We start from the raw sequence: 20,400 nt of genomic DNA, 5'->3' as shown, positions 1-20,400 counted from the left end.
CTGTTTAAAATCAGTGGATAATAATATGTATCTGGCTGCTATAATTTCAAAAAGCTGAAATTCAGTTGGGTTGAATTTCTGGCATCCATGTGCCTTGTTAACAGTCGGGTTAATTTAAAGGATTTACTCTTGCATTCAGATGTGGTTGTCGCTTCCAAATCTCTGCAGTTAGCGCCTGGCTCAAGGGCATTTTAAGTTATTGGAAGAAATAAAGAAAAGCCTGACAGCTTTTATTCCAGAGATGCTTGCCAGATGCTGTGACAACAGATGTGATGCCCCACTGTCACGTCTTTGAAGCTTTTCAGCATCTCATGACTTTCTAAAGATCACACTGCGCTGGAGATTATGCCTGACTCTGGCTCCACAACGACAACAATCAATTCTGCCCTAAACGGTGATGACCATGATTCAATTAAACTAAAACGACCATGGTAAGACTCAGGCAAAGAGCTGTAGCTTATTTCCAACACAGACACACCACCATAATAAAACTAACTTGCATAAATTCCCAGAGCAGTTTACTCAGACAGTTATGGGCCGCAATGATTCATAAGAGCACACAATACAAAGCATGCTGGCTTATTATCTGATACATTTAGAGGTGGAGTATGCTGAACGCAGAGATGGCTTTGTATCTTCTGGGTAAACAGAGAGAGGTGGAAGAGGATGGGTGGGGGATGAAGACAGGCTGTCTTCTTTTCACAGAGTAACAACGTTTAGCAATACCCATGTTTGATATGACCCATTTTCACTTATGGGAAAAAATGCAAATTTATTTTCCCTACTGAAATGAAAATAGTCCAATGCAGTTCTCATTTGATAATATAAGACGTTTTTTTTTTTTTTTTTTGTGTATTCATTGATTGATTGACTGATTGATTGATTCCTTGATTGATTGGTTGATTGATTGATTCATTCAGTCAGTCATTGCTTATACATGACAGTTATATAACTGGTAAACAACTGTCCAATTAAAAAAAAATTATACTAATACTACTAATAATAATGCTAATAATTATAAAAATAATATTAACAATGCTAATAATACTAATACTAATATTACTACAAATAATGTTTATGTATTATTTATATATTTATATATTTTTATGTATTATTCACATTTGGGTTGGGGGATCAGCGTAAATAAACTCCACATAGTCGGTACATCATGGCTGCAATGCAATGACTGGGGACTAGACTGATAAAAAACAATTGAACAGCATTGAAACGGTTTTGTTTTAGGATAGGGTGCACCTACAGTAAGAGCTGTTTTCTGTATGCTTCAGCTCTTTTGCCAGGGCTAACAGAGTCTTGCAAAAGCCTGTCGTCTTTAGGTGCTGATATAGATGCGGATAGGGGCTAATTATAAATTTAAAGTAGCAACATCAGTCTCGGCATATGTTGACACTGATATAGGCTTACTTGCATGTCAGCAAAGAGAGTTTCCCCTCCTCTTTCCATTTCTGTTTATAAAAGAAGACAAAAAAAACACTATGTTCGAGACACAGAGCCCTGGTGAACCGCCTTCCGCTGTTTGTGGGCGAGATAAGAAATACCACTAGAACACAGCCGAAAATACTCGTCAGAAAGCTAATAGAACAGGAAGACAATCATAATGCACTGATATGTCAGCTCAATGGAGCGGTACAGAGAAGGAGAGAGAGAGAGAGAGAGGAGGGGAGGAGAAATGTTTTGACAAGAATCTGGAGAAATGAGCCATTCAACTGGTTTAGGATTGTTTTAAATATCAGCCGAAAATCGCATTGTCACAGCAAAACCACTTTTGTTAAAGCTCATCATAGCCTGTCCATCCGCTAACAGTCTAAATATTTTTGGTTTGTTTTTGTTTGGCTTCGATATATTCAGCTGCAGTGCTTTAATTAGCATGCTAAAATCATTAGCTCTTTGGATGGCAAAACCCTTTCAGAAATAGTTAAATTGAAATCGCCTTAAAACACTTATGCCATAGTCATTCACAATCAAAAGGGCATTTTCCATCTCATGCTTTTCCCTTAAGAAAAAGAAGTGACTCCAAATCTTAATAGTATATATATATATATATATATATATATTAAGTTTACACAAATATATTTTAAAAAAACATTGAATGAATGGTTATTTTCAAATCCAGTCAACAATTAGCTATGCTAATGTTGACTCAACTAATAAAAACACATGCACGTGCACTATAAAAGTTCAGTAAAGTTTGAGCCACTTTGAAATCAGAAATTGACTGAACGTAAAATTTCTGTGGAACTAGTTACTAAATAATAATTAGTTGAAACCCCTTGAATTTTTTTTAACAGTGTCATGACAAAGTTAAATTAAAAATAAAAAAAGTTGAAAAATGTAAATATATATTTTTTTACCTTATTTCAGTTGAATTAATTTATTCAAATAACAAAAAGTATACATACATGTAACATTTTTAATGGTTTTAATTTTAGTTAACTGCTAACCTCAAATCCTTGTCAGTACATTCTGCATGTTTCAGAGACAATAGAAGTAATTATGAAATTAGATATAATGACGTATTTAAGTTGGTCAAAAAGCAAACTTAAGTTTAAACTTAAGTGCATTTTTATAATTTAAACTATAATGCATTTTCATTTAATTATAAATAACATGGAATTAAGTGTCCAAAGACATTACTTTCAATTCACAGTTAAGTATATACTTTTAAACCATTAATTTCATAATAAGTTCACTGTAAAAAAAAAAACAAAAGTTGGGCAAACATAAAAGTTTAAAGCAACTAGCTTCAGCAGATTTTTGAGTTTTCTCAACTTCTTGTTTTAAGTTTATACAACAAAACATTGAGAATTTTCCTATCTGTGGAAGCTTGTTGCCTTAAACTTTTTTTTTTTTTTTTTTTACAGTGTACTCTTTAAAAAACAATAGAATTAAAAAAAATAAGATAGTACAGAATTTTTAAACTAGGGCCATGATTAGTACCAATTGATTGTTGATTGGTCAGCTTTGAAAAGCAGTGGACTACTTCTCGCACTAACTACTGTATTCAAAAATAACAGTCGGTTTAATGTGACAGGAATTATATTCATATGGTAACCGTTGCTGGGTTGGTTAAAAACAAGCAGGCAGCAAACTCTTCCAAACACTCCCCTCTTCCCTTTTTTACTTCATATCTGACAACACCAATGAGCAGCAGAGGATGATGATGTCTTAATAAGTGGACAGGAAGTGTGAATGTTGTCTGAGTGTGTGGAGAGTATTTTTTAAGCAAGCTGCATGCTAGTTTAGGCCCGTGCTCCTGAGGAACAGGTTGTGACAGTTTGGCACACACTGTAAGAAAATAATGAATTCCAAATATTCCTCTCTCTGTTTGCCTCAGCGATACTGTGAGCTGACGGGTCACTTCTCTAATAAGATCCCTGTGACTCAGGCCTGTGTATCAGGACGTTCCCCTCAATCATTTTCAAGCACCTTTGCTTCCTGGAAGAGAAGACACAAAGGCTTTATGCCCCTTGTTTGAGGTGTAACTTTCCCCAAACTCACACTCTGATATCACACTGTGTACTAACAACATGGAACATTCATACAACACAATGAAATGCATGGACTTCAACTGACAAATGAATACTTCAGCAAGCATGCATTCATTTGATCAAAAGTGACAGACATTGCTAATTCTTCAAAAGATTTACATTTCAAATCAATGCTGTTCTTTTAAACTTTTGGTAACACTTTAGAATAGGGAACACATATTCACTATTAACTACGACTTTTTTTTAAAGTTTAGGTATTAGGAAGGATTAGGGATGTAGAATAAGGTTATGTAGAATAATGCATAAATATGTGCTTAATTACTACTAATAAATGGCTAATATTCTGAGATGGTCCTGACTGCAGAACACAAGATTCAGGGGGTGTGGTTGGATCTAGATCCAACTCCTCCCACCTTACATAGACCTAAACCTACCCGTCTCCACCCCCTGATCCATAAACCCACCCATCCCCACCCCTAAACCTACCAACTCCACCCCCTAGATGTGGATCCAACCCCGCCCCCTGGATCTTTGTTCTGCAGTGAGGAGCTACTGAATATTCTGGTAATATGCATGCTAAACAACTAGTTAAGAGACGCTAAAATAAAGTGTTACCAAACTTTTTATTCATCAAAGAATCCTGACAAAAATCCCACAAAAATATTAAGCAGTACAAATGCCTTCAACAGTATTATGATAATAATAAGAAATGTTTATTGAGCAGCAAATTGGCATATTAGAATGATTTCTGAAGGATCACACGACACTGAAGATTGGTGTAATGATGCTGAAAACTCAGCTTTGCATCGCAGGAATAAATTACATTTGAATGGTAGTGTACAAACTTCAAATGTATTTCTCTTTCAGGAATAAGAAACAAAGACACTGATAACTTGCAGGATTGAATTTTGAGATGATTGAGATGTTGGAACAAATCGAAACTTTATTTCTCATAAAATGTGACTTCTCAAAATGTGTCTTATTTTACACAATGTGGCAGTTTGTTTGTTTATATATTTATTTAAATCTAAATGACGCTTCTCATGTATTTATTTATTTATTACTTTAAATCTAAATTACCATTCTTATTTATTAATTAAAATCAACTAGAAAGTAGCAAATCATCACATCCATGAAAGAAAACTCCACTAACAATTGGTTTCATGTCGACATTACACCTGCAACATTGTTAGTTTTAAGCTCATCTTATCTTTCAAATGATACGTACATAAAAAAAAAAATCAAAACAATATCACTTTACTCTTTCAACGAACCACAAGTTAACACTGCTAAATGCTTGTGGCGATCAACGTGTTGCGGTTGCCATTACTCTGGACCAGTTCATCCCAGCATGAACTCAGGGAGCCACTTTTCTCCCGATCCTGTGTGTCCAACTGTGAAGAATAACTGCAACAAACACCTCAAACGCACCAACAAGAAGAGAAGTTACTCCTCCACTGGAATGCCAATCACATTCACCCACTCAAACAGCCTGATAGGTCAGGAGAGGTGAGTCATCAGTGTAAAATATGACTTCTATATACAATTGTGCACTTTAATATCGAAGAAAAAGTAAGGCAGGATGAGGTCGACATTTAAATGAGTGCACGGACACATACTCGCACATGGTTAATGGGTATTCTGTGCATTATTTCTGTGTAATATGCCATAACACTTATTCTAAATGAGCTAATTTGTTGGTCCGGTAAGCACACAAATCCCGTTAAGGTGTAATTCAAGAGTGGTCAGGCTGCGCAAGCTCAAAGGTGAGGAGAGAAAGAGGAATAGTGGGTATTGACGCGCTTTCAGCGCGCAGAAATATTGAGCAGCAGAAAACGGCTGGAGCCCTCGAGAGAACTATAGAGATAGCCGAACTCTCCGTGAGCTGCTAAATGTCGAATTAAACAGTCAATCAATTTCAGAGTGAATAAGAGAGGGGAAAAGTGAGCGAGAGAAAGAGTAAGAACGGGGCGATGCATCGATATGAGCCAGACTGGAAATAAATGAGGTCTCGGCTCATAATAAACCCATATTTGTAATAAACAGATGCTGTAGAGCCATAAAATTGTCTTTTTAAATGGAGAGGGATTTGGCTGATGACGCACCATTACACACAGAGTTAACGCCCGACAAGGCCAGGAAGGGCCAGATAGATAGATGAATAGAAAGATGGCACACTTGTTCTCCATCACACTTTCCTGCTCCTGCTCTCTTCGGGTCTCTCGCTGTGGAATGAACACTGAAGATATTCTGGAGCGAGAGAAGCTAATTTTATTCATTGGACCGAAAGACGGATAAAAGAGAACAGGATAGAGAGGGAGAGGGAGAAAAGAAACGAGAAGATGGGAGAAAAAGACAGACAGCCAGAGAAAAAGCAATGGATAAAAGATGTATTGAGATGGGACTGTGTAATGTTACACACCACAGAAACAGAACTGCAACAGCCTGAAGCCAATAATGCTACGCTAGTTAGACTAAAAAATGTGTAATATTTATTTTTGAGTAATCGATACTTTATTATGTATGTACGACGAGAATTTATTAAATTGATTAAAACTGACAGGAAAGACATTTACACTGTCACAAAAATCCCTGCCCCCCAAACTGGCAGTAGTGGTAACCTGGTAGCAGTTCTTTGCTAAACTGGTTAACTAAGTTGGTTCGCCTGATGAACCACCTTAAGCAGGTATGTACTGGTTTTTCCAGCAAGGCCTGCACCAAACAACTTGTTTGTAGGTGTTTCATATCACATCTACGCATTCAGTTACAAACACGATTTGCCACCGAGAGCTGCGCACACATGCAAAGCAATTAAAAATGGAGCAGAAACACAAAGAAGAGATGGAAGGAATAGTAATGTGAACTGGCAGTGGGAGAATAATGGAGCACCTGTAGATGCCGAGAGGAATTATCCTGCTCATTTTCTCTCTGTTGAGTCTGTGGCAAAAATCAGCGGCACGGGATCGAAGGCCTGTGGTCTACAGCCACACACTCTTTACTCTAGTAATTACATCCCTTTCTCAAGGGCACCTTGTCCTCTAACATCACTTTCGAGTCCGAGAGCGGTGTGGGACAGCGCACAACCTCACATGTGCAGAACAAACGTGTAATTGAGGGACCGCAGTGATTACCTGAGCGCCATTTGTAGAGGACGCACATCTGTACCTGTGCATGGACTCTGTGGGCCTTCACTGGCAGATGATGAAAAAAATAGCAGCTGTAAATATTTCCCACAAACCCCCTTTGGCCAAGCACAAAATGTCTGAAATCTCCCTATCTCCCTTCCCTCATTTTCACTTTCCTTGAGGCTGCAAAACTATCCAAAACCTGTAAAGAGCAGCACAATGGAGCACTTTTCCCCCATACACACGCTTCACACATCCTAACCGGGTGATATGAGAGGGACAAAACTGTTGGGACACAAATAGACCATCTTTAAAGAAGGGCTACAGGCAGACTTTTGGGGCTATGCAAATTGTTCAGTTTGTTTACACTGTTTTATATTGCTCAATCTTATGTGCTTCAATCAAGTTTTCAATCAAGTTTTCTATTAAAAATCTGCATGGAGATAAAAGTGGTTGCTCTCTTAGGCAAAAAAAAAAAAAAATGCCACAACACTGCCTCACATAAACTCACATAAACACTCAAAAGTCAAAAAACACTCATGAAACACTTAAAGGAACACTCCACTTTTTTGAAAATAGGCTCATTTTCCAACTCCCCAAGAGTTAAACAGTTGAGTTTTACCGTTTTCGAATCCATTCAGCCATGGGTGCAGCAGGTGCAATGATATTACGCAGCACCTGAAAATAGTCCCCAGATAGGTAACTAGATATGATATAACTGGGGACTACTTTCAGGAGCTGTGTAATATCATTGCACCTGCTGCACCCATGGTACGGCAGCAAATTTCCTTGATTATTACGCCGGAATGAGAGTATAGTTCCAAGCCATATCGGCCTAGAAAATCACAACTTTTCATTTTCCGTCAGTCTTAGTACACAATGTAACTACAGAAGAGTCAAGTTTTAAATAGGAAAAATATCTAAACTCTTTGGTCATTTTTGAGCTAGATGCTAACGGTCTCATCAGAGTCAATGATCTATGCTAAGCTACGTTAAAAGTGCTACCGCCAGACCCGGAGATCGGCTGAATGGATTCGAAAATGGTAAAACTCAACTGTTGAACTCTTGGTGAGTTGGAAAATGAGCTTAATTTAAAAAAGTGGAGTGTTCCTTTAAATCACCATACCAACCTCAAAACTTGGTACGTAAATTATGATAAGTACAGCAATCAACTAACTGCTCGCTTGCAACAAACTCATCCTGACTTTACACTTATAAACAAAACAAAACAACCCCCCCCCCCCCAGCTTGTTAAATTAAAATAAGCTAATTAAAAGAAAACAATCTACTTAAATTTGTTTAAAACAGTAAATTGTAACTTCATTTATTTCTGTTGGAACTACTTAATTCATTTTTATTGCCTTTAACTAAAACTGGTCAGGGGACTTTTTTAATTCCCAGAATGCTTTGCATTAGAATGGATGTGGAGAGTAACTATTGAAATTCATTATTTTATATGTTATATGTTTTGGAGCAAACTTAGGCAAGAGGGTAATACTAGTTCAGTTTTTGTACCTCAAAATTTCATGTTTGATTTAAGTTATTTGTTTTGAGTTATTTTACATTTCTTGGTTTGAGAAATTTCTGAGGGATTTTTTAAAAATAAAACAAAATAGAATAAAATAAATCAGTTTGATTTTTCATAAAATTCCTTTGCATGTGAACATATACACTGACTTTATTCAAATTAAAATGTTAATCAAACTTTTGCCCCAGACATTCATTTTGATATGAACAGGCATTTCGTTTCTAGAACTACGTAAGAATAATTTTTTTTGCTGAGAAGAGCCAAAACTGAAACTGTAGTTTGATCCATATGGCGTAGACAATTAAATTTGTGAGTAACTGAGTGAGGACTGAGATCAGATAGACTGACAGCTTTCAAGGATAAACTATTCAACCAGCTCCTGGCACAAACTAGAGAAATTTCCTCCTGGTTCAGCTAGATTGCACCAAGCTCTAAATCAAATCAGACGCCATCCCTAGCAGGCGGATTTCACAACCCCCCGTTATCGCTTCCTCTTCTTCACTCCTGATGCGTTTCTTATTACACTGTTTCCCAAATGTGAAAGTTTTCGGTCAGATCTGAGGCTCGTAGTGTTAATAATTAAGCCATCGCTCTGGCATGAGAAACACTTTCTTGCGGTTGAGCAACTTGGCCTATACACCTCACTGCAGTCAACACAGCATATCCAAACAACCCTCCTCTCCTGCATAAAAACACACATGGACGCCCTCACAGGTGCCGCTCGGCCAATCAAAGCTCCTCCTACAGAACCAGCTTCAGGAGGATGTAATTGTGGGAAACGCTGTGTTGGCACAGCATGAGAGCATATCTGCACAAATTAACTATAGACTGATGCAGAAAAACGCTGGGCCTAGGTGAGGAGTTAAATTGCAGAGCTGACGAAACACTGTCTTCATCTGCCACAGAAAATATTCTAGCGTTAATAATGAGTGTGGCATTACAACAGCTAATGAAAGCATAAAGATGTGTATTTAAGATAATTTATGTGTGTTTTAACAAAAATATGAGCTTTAAATGTCTGCTACTACTGTAAATGCTATGGAATGGTGGTCCTGTTTATTTCCATTGTGTGTTACTACAGTATATCCACATGTTAATTCTTTGGTTAAAAAACAACAACAAACAAACTGATGGGCAAACTGGAAGAAAAAAAAAAATCATTATGTCACAATTTTTGATTCAATTGAAACCAGAAGAGTCACTTAAAAATTCTGGTATTAAATGCCCCGCCCCCTGTGAACTCTTATTTGGTAAAATCCTGCTCCACATAGCTGCATATTAAACACAAAGTAGGTTCTGATTATAATTTAAATATATTAAATTTGACCATTTTAATATTTGACTGTAAATCTGGTTTAATAATACTAATACTACTACTAATAATAATTATTATTTTACTACTACCACTAATTAAAAAAATAAATATATTAAATATGACTATTGTAATATTTGACCGTAAATAAAACAATATAGTTTAATAATTAATTAATTAATATTACCACCACTACAAAAAATATTAAACAAAATAAGACAAAATGACTATTGTAGTATTTGACAGTAAAACATAACAATTTATACAAATATAATATAACATAATATAATACAACCATAACATTAGAATACTAATTTTGATGGTGTCTAAACTGTCAAATGTTAAACAAACTCTGAGACACTGAAAACACAGATCTTGAGGTTATTTTGATTGTGATTATGCCAAGTTGCACAGATTTTGCACTTTCATTGCGGATGCAAAACTACGAGTCGCCTGAAACTTCTGAAGACGTCAAACAAATCAGTTTGCCTTCCACAGAAGAAAGACAGACATGAGGCAGATTTAAATGAAGACAGAATTTTCCTCTCTGAGTGATAAAATTGTTCAAGACAAAGAACTAACAAGTCAAAAATAAATGTTTCTAAATCGGAGAGAACATTCTAAATCACTCATTGGGATTTCATGTTTTTGACAGTTTGGGAGAAGGCAGCATAAAGCGGCTCTATGTAGAGATGGAAGTCAGCTGCCTCTGAGCACAAAGTCATCAACTGAACGAATAAATCAGCCACTCAAAGCTAATTGTTATTCTATTTCCATGTATTCTTTGATCACACCATTCACGTCTGAGTCTGTGTGGGCCAGGAAACACTAAGCTATCTTTGACACATGGATCTTTTATAAATCAAAGGACATTTATTATCTCCGTACAAACGGTCTGGGGAATTCTCAGATATGGAGAGCCACAATATCATTATAAAATCCAATCCGCCGGGTGTATCGAATACGTACCATGATTACTTCCATGCGAAAAGCTCTGCTGACATAATGAACGGGGCATTTGCTGAGCCTGTGATAACACTCCTGCTCCGTATTGATCTGATCTGGGAACAGTAGATATCTTTAACGCTGCAGTGGAGAGTCCTTTAAATGGCTCACCTCCCATACCTCATTTATCAAATGTAATCTGTTAGTATTCCACAACATTAACCAAGCCGCTGTCCCACTTTCTGGTGTATGTGCATGTATGCGCTCTCATGATTGTATGTGTGGGAGTCTGGGAGATTGTCTAGTTGTTGATTTTGTGTCTTCTCTTGATTAAGGGTGTTTACGGGTAAAAGTGTGTCTTATAAAGCTTTGCCCGGACTAATATTGATTCTCTACAGAAATTTATAGCCAACAAGTCATACAACAGGTGAACACAAAGCCATTTGAAAACATCCAGCTTGGAGGGGAAGAAAAACCAGATGATGTATTCCACTCTTTATCTCAGGCAATGAGATACAGCTGTAAATCTTCGTACATAAAAATGTGATTCTGAGACTTTCTTCCAAAACCTAGTGGGTTTCCTCATTGCCTATGGTAGCCTTCAAAGGCAAGACCCTCCCAACTAACAAATGCATGTTCTGAAAACATTGTGGGAACAGTAATTTGGAATATTTTGTCCAGTTTTCTTTAGAACATTATTTAAAAAGTTAGTACAGATTTTTTCTAACCTTTGTTACTCAAAGTACAACATTCTTTGAATGTTTATTTGCAATATTCCAAGTACGTTAACATTCAGCACATATCAATAACATCATAAGGATGTCTCCAGAATCTTCTTCTAAGAATATTTTCTTTCAGCAATGAGATGAGAATGCATATTAAATTTAAATGTTATAAGAATGTTCTATAAATATTACTTTGAGCATGTTTTCTCTTGACATTTACCTAACCTTTAGAAAACGTTAGTGTAAATTGTGCAAATGTTCCCTATTAGCTGGGCTAACAGTCATGAAATGAGAAAGAAGTGAGAGAAAGAGTGAGAATATTGTTTAAATACTCTAGTAATCATAAATATACAAGGCCCTTTCAAATGTCAATTTCTCTATTTTTATTGATACTTTTCAGTATTGGATGAATAACAATTTATAAATGTCATTTCTCTTGTTTTGTTTGCCATCTTTAATTCATTTTTTTCACTGAGTATTTCCACCATCATGGATTTATTAATTAATTTTTTGTCACTTCACCTATCCACCATGTTGCATTTATGTTTTCAATCAGCTTAACCTCGGTTTTTCCGCCATCTTCGATTAATTAGATTTTTTATTTACCTTTTTATTGAGCTTATCTATCATTTTAGATTTACATTTTCACTGAGCTTGTTGGATTGAATTTTTCCCCTCAACTCATCCACCATCTTGGATTTAGTTTTTCACTGAGCCTTTCAATGACATTGCAGTACATTTAGTCATTTAGCAGGCACTTTTATCTGATGCAACTTACAAATGAGGACAATAGAAGCAACCGAAACCAACAAAAGAGCATTTGTTGCCATTTTCATACTTCTCCGCCATTTTTGTGTTTATTTATTTAGTTTCTGAGCTTATCTGCCATGTTGGATTTACATTTTCACTGAGCTTGTCTACCATATTGGATTTATTTTGTCACTCAGCTTATCTGCCATCTTGATTTTTGTTTTTCACTGAACTTGTCTACCACCTTGGATTTATTTGCATTAAAACAATAGAATTAGACCGAAAACAAGGCATCAGGAGGTAGCATAATTAAGTTAAATACATAACTTTTAAGGCTTAATGTACTAGCTGTCAGCAATCTGTCAGCTGTCACTGCAACCCATCTATGCAGTAGTAAAATAGCACAATCCTTTAAAGTTCCTCCAGCTGAGTTCCATCACCCACCTAATAACACACATAACACAAAGATATGAGTTTAGTGGCGATCACTCACCTTTCTTGTCCCCAAAGAAGAGTGTCTGTTGTGCAGGGTTTGACCACTGGAGGGAGGTGTTGTCATTGTGTTCCACACGGCAGGTCAAGTTGGCTATTCCTCCTTCTGTCACAGTCATGTTCTGGACGATAGGGAACTGGCCTTGGGCACCTAGAAGAGACAGACAAAGTGTGTGAGAGACAGGCACAACCACAGCAACATACGGAGCGTTCAACCTTTAGCATGAGCGCCCTACATGAATCTATGAATAGAAAGAATGAAGAAAACAGTGAAAAAGCCAAAACACAGCAGCATCTGGGAAGAGTAAAAGAGCTCTTTCACAGAAGTTCTTGTAATATTAATGCCACGTAAAAAACACCAAGCATTACAATGTTCAACTGACAGTTAAAAATAGACCACGATGGAAAATATACAACCCAGTCAGTCAAAGTGACAGATAATGACTATTTGTAACGCAACCTCTGGCTACATTGCATTTTGCTGAACCCCAGAATATGTGGTTTGGTTTGTGGAAGAGTTGTTCCAGAAAGGCAAAGTGGAAGAGAGCTATTTACATCTAAACGTGGGTGAAAAGTAGAAGGTGAAGAAAGTTACTGACATCACTCAACACTAAATCATAATTGAGTAAGAAACACATGAGGAGAGCAGGCAACTGCTAAAGATCTGTGAATAAAGTTTTAGGTCTGTTTTCAAAAGCAACCAGATGCTTTTGTGGCAAGAGTTCTACCTGGAGGTGTTAAAGGAATTGAAGACTCATCAGAATAAAACTAAGGTTTTTTTTATTTTTAGTCTGCAAAGTCAGCACAGTGCTGTTAAGGTGCTGTGGATACCTCATTGTTTTTGAACTGACACCCTGAGTCAATTTGCAGCATTCAATTTTTCATTTTCTCTTAAAAGTCAGTGATTTTTTTTGTCAAAAATTCCCTGAGTTAATTTTATTAGAAATATTCTTATTATATAATATTACTCTTAAAAAAGAAAGAAAGAGAAAAAACAACAACTTCAAAGTCATGGCGCCCCGATGGTCTTTTTTTAAAGGTAAACAAACAATAACATGTTACATGAATTCAGAATTATTAAAGGGATAGCTCACCCAAAATTATAATTCCATAAATTACTGTTATGTGAGTTTCCAAACCCATAAGATATTTTTGATGAAATCTGAGAGCTTTCTGGCCCTACATAAACAGCAGTGCAACTACCATGTTCAAGGCGCAGAAAGGTGTAATGACATTATTAGAATAGTCTATGTGACATCAGTGGTTCAACCTTAATTTTATGAAGCTACGAGAATACTTTTTGTGCGCAAAGAAAACAAAAAGTACTCTTTATTCACCAATTTCATCTCTTCTGTGTTAGTCTTCGACATGCATTAATGAAAGTACCATCACTTGTAGCTTAATAACATTATGGTTGAACCATCAGTGTCATCAGTGTCAGTTGTGTTTCTGTCTATGCAGGGTCAAAAAGCTCTTGGATTTCATAAAAAATATGTTGAATTGTGTTCCGAAAGTCTTACAGTTTGAAACGACGTGAGGGTGAATAATTAATAACAGAATTTTCATTTTAGGGTGAACTATCCCTTTAAATGTTGCCATATTGAGCAACTGGAACCTGCTTGGTTTGAAAATGAATTCTGTGTGAATGGCACTTTATACATTGCTACACTATCCAAAACAGAAACAAAAAAGGATGTCCCCTAAGCACCTACAAACAACAGAGAAGGGTCACATGAGCACTTGCTTACTACGATCTGAGCAGAAGACTGAATAAAGGTTTAGCTCAGTGAGAAATAATTCACAAACTGACATCCATCACAGCACCCCAGGGTTAGACAGGCAATAACAGATCACCTTGTGCAGGGAGGGGAGCTAATGAAAAATTGCACACACACACACACACACACACACACACACACACACACACACACACACACACACACACACACACACACACATATATATATATATATATATATATATATATATATATATACACAGACAACCCTGGAGAGGACATGATAGATGAATAATCTGTATTTATTTAAAGTGAAGAAGTGATGACTCTCACAGATCAGAGGCCAACATCTCCAGCACCACCGCTGCCAGACAATGGGACGTCAGGAGAGATGAAAAATGTTTGAATGTGATGTAATAGGCAAAGGAGAAGGACGAAGACACGATGGAAGAGAAACGCCGTGTATTAAACAGGCAAGTTTTGAATGTGAAGTAATTTTTAAGTCCTAACTCAAAGCGAAATTATGAAAATAGCAACCAAGCACTCACAGAAGTCATGGATTAAAATGGGAAAGATGTGATTTAGCGCATGATTAGGACATGGCGAGCACAGATTGGTGGCTGATGAGAGAAATAGAGATCGACGGGTATCTGGTTCAATTCAACTCTGCAAATTTCGCATCTTTTTCTGTTCGCTGCTAATTGCAGAGTGTCACAATTAGCCTGATTTGAGAGGCTGTCCAGATATGGTGTAGCTTTCATAAGAGAACCAGGAGGACAAGAAGGATTGAGTGAGAGAGACAGAGAGGGAGAGCTGCTAAGGGCCTCTCCACAGGCTTCCTGACAGAAGAGCACGTTGGCCAGCTGTGGCGCTTATTTCTTTTCCGTGCCTCTGGCAGTCATATTACATACACACACAAACACTGAGGAGGCGTCGATCTGGGATTTATTTAATTTCCTCGCTTGTTTTAGTGAGACAGAAACAGTTGCATATTCCACGGTCTTGATTATTATGAGCAGAGAATATTATGCTATTGTGCTGTAGCTTAGCACTGTTATACTAATGATACAACTCAAAATTATTTACTTGCAACAAACCTGCAGATAACGTATGATGAAATCTGAAAACATGAGATACGGGTAATTTTAAGTACATGATTACAGATTTTAAGTTTTAGGGAAACTATCCCTTTAAATTCAAAAAGACTCAAACTGAATTTTGAGAGTTTAGTAAATTAAAATTAAATATTAGCAATACATGTGTTGTATATTCCATCAGGTCATAATGCACATGGATTTTGAATGGTTAACTATATAATCTGAACCCTTTTCTGAGTTTAAATAGTATTAGTTACGGCATGCCAACCAGCCAAAACATGACCCCATGGTTCGCTTCTCTGGCTCTGGGGTCATATGAGACAGTAGAGCAGGTCATTTACTACCTGATTAAGGTCTCCTACAGACTACAGCATTACAGGCGGAAGAAGAAAGAGACAAAGAAATGGATCTGTATTACTCCAGGTAGGCAGGATACATTATTCATCTGTGTTTTGCATGAAGCATGGCCTGCCAGCCCCTGTCTCTAGTTCTCTCTCTGCTTCCTTGATCTTCTCCTGCCTCATTTTCTCATCCCCATCCCTCATCACTCTTCTCTCTATAATCAGGAGAAAGGGTCAAGATCCATGGGAAATCAGTCATGGGAAACTGCACCAAAACTGTAGGCGCAAATCTGTTTCTATTTTTACACATATGCTTGATAACAAACAATTAAGATTAACGAAATGTGTCAACTAAAGAAATCCCAGGAGGGCCCAAACTGTGTGAATGCAGAAGATGATCACTGAGGTGTGACCATTCAGGAAGAAAAAAATAAAAAATACAAATCTAATTAGGAGTCTGGTATTGATCATTATGAGTATGTATGTCAGCAGCATCTTTGGTAAGTCTGGACCATAAATAAATAAATAAATGTATAAAATTGTGTACAGCAGTTTCAGAAGGAAATACAACTGAAGGCCTTAGACAGGCTCTTTAAAGTCCTCCATGGACAATTCATGCTGTTGTTCAAAAGAGTCCATCCTACTCACTCTGCACTGGAAATATGTTAAGTTTTGGACAGGTTTTACCATTAATGCAAAGAGCTATTCAGAAATACCTCTTATTTTGCATATTTCCAGCTAAGAGTGCTTATGAATAGCAAACAACTGCTGAGAGACACCTGAAACTACCCACAATGCATAATACTTTAAAACATACAGGGAAAAAAAGGTTTCAAAATGGAGTAAATATCCTTAGCTGAAGAACAGTTCAAATGTTCAACTCTGAGGTAGCATGAACTTGAAGAACAATTAATAAATGACAGAAAAATAAAGCTGTTTCTGGCATAATGCACAATGCTATTTCATACGGTACGTATTTGAAAGGTCAAACCAAAAAAAAAACATCTGACTTCTTCATTCCCTCCATTCACCGAACTACACATATTAAACAATGAACTAATATTAGTAATTCACGTAGTGTGAAGTAAAGTTATAGATTTATCGTATCATTTTAGGATTCATTTGACCTCTTTGCTAGGCAGTATTTAGAAGAAACAGTTAATTAAGTTAAATAAGATTTAAAACTAGTTCATTTTAAATGTACATGAATCCATTTACTTTGTAATGCGCATTCCTGATCTTACTGTTCAGAAAATATTAAGTTTTACTCAATACATCACATTGCAGAAGCATGGGCTAAAAGTAATGGGTTAAAAACATCAAGTGACATTGAGTGTAAAATCATAACAATGAGGTAAACTAATATACATATTACACGCTACTTGATATTAAATTGTCTGATTGGTTGTGATTTTTATCGAGGCCATCATTGATGAAACTGAAATAATAAATAGTCTCTGTATTCATTTCTCTGTGGGAGAACTAAAAGGTTATTCAAAGAAGGCAGTTTTTGCATCTACTGTATCTAGTTCTTTCTGTTTAGTGATCCAGCTCTTGGTACACTCTGTGTGTTGCGATGATTTGATCAACACCAGTAAGCTCATGTGTCGAATTAATAGAGCGGTGAGGTGAGCCCTTCTCTCTGGTCAGAGGCATTTGATTGAAACGGATCTCTCCTGGGATCAGGCCTGTCTAATGCTGCTTGAGCTCTCTCTCTGTATGTATGCCTCGTCCCCTCTGTTTCTCCTTCCTGTAAGTACGTCCCTCCCTGTCTCTAAACTCAACGAGCAAAATATAAAATTAGCTCCAGCCTCCCCTAAACGTCCTCAATATCTCTCCCACTGAGAGGTAGAAAACAAAGAGAAAATGTCTCATGTGACGTAAAGGAACTGACATACGACTAATTTCCAAGATTTTCCTTATTTTAATATCAATTAGCAAAATAATTGTGTGAAATATTAAAGGAATAGTTCACTTAAGATGATGTCATGTCTTTTTTACTTACTCCTTTAAACATGAAGACTTTACAAGTACAAAGTCTACATCTACTAAAACAATAGACAACACCTCGCTTCACACTTCTAACAGACATATTATAAAATGTAATTGAAGCCACACAGCTGACATTTTGCAGCTCTTTCTCACCCACAATCTGCTAATGTTTAGAGGCTCTCACAACATTTGATATGACGCAAAACATGAATCTTGCCTCTTCAAGTCCACGTATCTCTGTATCCTTTCAGCAGAGAACAGTAACAAGATGACCTTTAGCAAGTATGCTTTAGCTCACTGAGACGCTGAGGCCAGCCTGGAGGTAGTCATGCCCTTGACTTTTAGCCTTGACCACGCTGACAGAAGACAAGCGGCCCATATTTTTCAGCACAAATCAGCTATTGTGATACTTTTTGCTCATTTAAACAGATTTAAACAAATCACGATCTGTACCGCTCACATACTCTGGTCTGGAACGCCACAAACACCAAAAAATATAATGATAAACTGTTAATGTCTGAGTGCTGTTGGACTGCCCATCAACACTCTTGGTATGATAATTGTGACCCTGGACCACAGGGTCATATGTTGCATGGGTATACTTGTAGCTATAACCAACAATACACTGTATGGGTCAAACTTGCTGATTTTTCTTTTATTCCAAAAATCATTAAAATAAAGATCATGTTCCATGAAGATATTTAGTAAATTTCCATACCATAAATATTTCAAAACTTAATTTTTGATTTGTAATATGCATTGCTAAGAACTTCATTTGGACAAATTTAGACCCGGTTTCATAGACAGGGTTTAGCCTAAACCAGGATTAGGCCATAGTTCAATTAAGACATTTTAGTAATTTTTATAAATGTTCCTTAGAAAAAATATTACTGGTGTGCATCTTGAGATACAACAAAGGCACTGATATATTTTAAGATCAGTCAGTGCAAGTTTCTTTCAGTTGAAACAGCTCAGACTTTCATTTTAGTCTAGGACTGTTTAGTGATTTGTGACTGCGTGTTTTGAGTTTGAGCTCCATCAAGTTGATTCTTTATCGTCTATTTTCTATCTTAAAAACAATTTTATACACTATAATTTTTTCGTTTCTATGACGTGTGAATATATCCCCTATAACATTCTAAAACAAAACCAATCAGAGCGCCTTATCACTAGCTTTATTTTGATTTCTCGAGTCTGCTATTAGCTTATAGCCCGTTAGCATCGGCAGCGTGGCTGCCGCTAATCTCGCTTAGATTGCTAATACTCTATTCACACACATTACCATTGTTTCACTGTTACTTGCTTAGATGGCGGATTTGTGTCTACTTTTGAGTGCAGGTGAGGACACATTCGAGCTGAGGTTTACCAGGCAGAGCCAGGCCAAAAAAAAAGCACATCTATTCGGGTACGATGCCAAGTGTATGTTCCCAGGATGCTGTGTGCCAGGGTTGAAGTGCATAAACAGGTGCCAATTTGGCGAACCTTGCCAGGTGCTGACAACGTAGTCCCAGACCATCTTACCAAAACACAAAATTCAGCTCATTTTTAAGATGAGCTCCCAGTATTTTATAGTGACAAAATAGCAAGAACTCAATGCTTTGGTGTTTGGAAATGCCTGAAACACACCTTTAGGAGACTTCTGTGGTTACAGCTACACTCCTGTGAGTCAAGGTAAGATTAATACGCAGAGTTCTCATCAACGTGGGTGGACGTCCCAGTGGGAATCAGTAGGGGCACTAGTGAAAATGGAGGTGCTAATCTTTGATATTCTTTTCATTCAGCACTCATTGTGTTTCCCTAGGGCTGAGAATAATGTTTGAGGAGTTAATTAGAGCTTTGGGACACTAAGCAGAAGAGGATGAAAGACACCGATTAGAACTCAATAGTACAGCCCAACTGATTTCAATACACCCTAACAGTGTTAAATCAGATTACTGCTCTTAAAAATGCTCTCGTGTCTGTTTGTTTTGTCATTTTGGGAGGTGTTGTGGATGTCCTTGTCATGATTATGGTTTTCTGTTTGGTAAATCTAGAAGAACACTGTGCGGATGTCACTGTTTAAGACAAATTTTGGGGATTGTATAAGATTTTTCATTGCAGGCCAGTCTTGGACTGCTTAGTGTGTCATGTTCACCTACAGACCATTAATTGCCTTCGTCTAATCTTGGACTCCTGCAGATTTCTGGGAAAATTGTAGGTCACAGTCCTGCAGTGCAACTGATCCTGGGACTGCCGTCTAATAAAGAACCAATCAACAGCTAGATGCACAGCAATACATGAAGGCTCATGTGACACAGTCTGCCAGGGGTCACACTGTATATGACAAGTAACAATCATAAAGGTCAGTAAAGGTCACATGATCCTTCAGAAATCATTATAACATGCTGATTTTCTGCTCAAGAAACTTTTATTGTAATCAATGTTAAAAACTAAGCTGTGCTGCTTAATCCTTTTGTAGAAACCGTAACACTTTTTATGTTGAAACATTTATCTGAATGTACCATTATACATGTCTTTCATAATCCAACATACAAATCCAAGAATGTGCAGAAAGAAAAACTAAATTCCATGTTGTCTTTAACAGTGAATTGTAAACTAGTGTCAGTTTTCCTAATACTACCCCCATCTGCACTGGGTCAGCCAAACAGATAGAAAATGCTGCTATATTGGGATGGTTTACCACAGAGAGTTCACAATTTTTTTGTAAATCATCCTACAAATAGATTTGTTATAGTTGTTTCTGGATATTAAGCTGGGAACAGAAAAAGCATTTAACTTATTAAATTACACACATCACCTTTAACTAGTCATAGCACTAATTGCAAAGGGTCTAATGAGCTAGCTGTGCA

At 36.9% G+C, this 20,400-nt stretch overlaps 1 protein-coding gene across 1 annotated transcript in view; it reads right to left on the bottom strand.

Annotated features, from left to right (window-relative positions):
- LOC306865848 (cell adhesion molecule 2-like) overlaps window positions 1-19,067 on the bottom strand; it is a gene marked incomplete at its 5' end in the record, with an annotated part of 86,576 nt that extends 67,509 nt beyond the window's left edge. Inside the window, 2 exons of the mRNA XM_079410676.1 lie at window positions 12,385-12,534; window positions 19,034-19,067. Coding sequence (XP_079266802.1) covers window positions 12,385-12,534; window positions 19,034-19,067 — 184 coding nt within the window. The remainder of the gene's footprint in view (window positions 1-12,384; window positions 12,535-19,033) is intronic.
- Window positions 19,068-20,400: the final 1,333 nt, after the last annotated feature.

This window comes from Barbus barbus (assembly GCF_936440315.1).
Source record: "Barbus barbus genome assembly, chromosome: 47".
NCBI classification, from domain to species: domain Eukaryota; kingdom Metazoa; phylum Chordata; class Actinopteri; order Cypriniformes; family Cyprinidae; genus Barbus; species Barbus barbus.
Note: the sequence above shows the minus strand (reverse complement) of the source record. Positions and strands in the feature narration are given on the sequence as shown.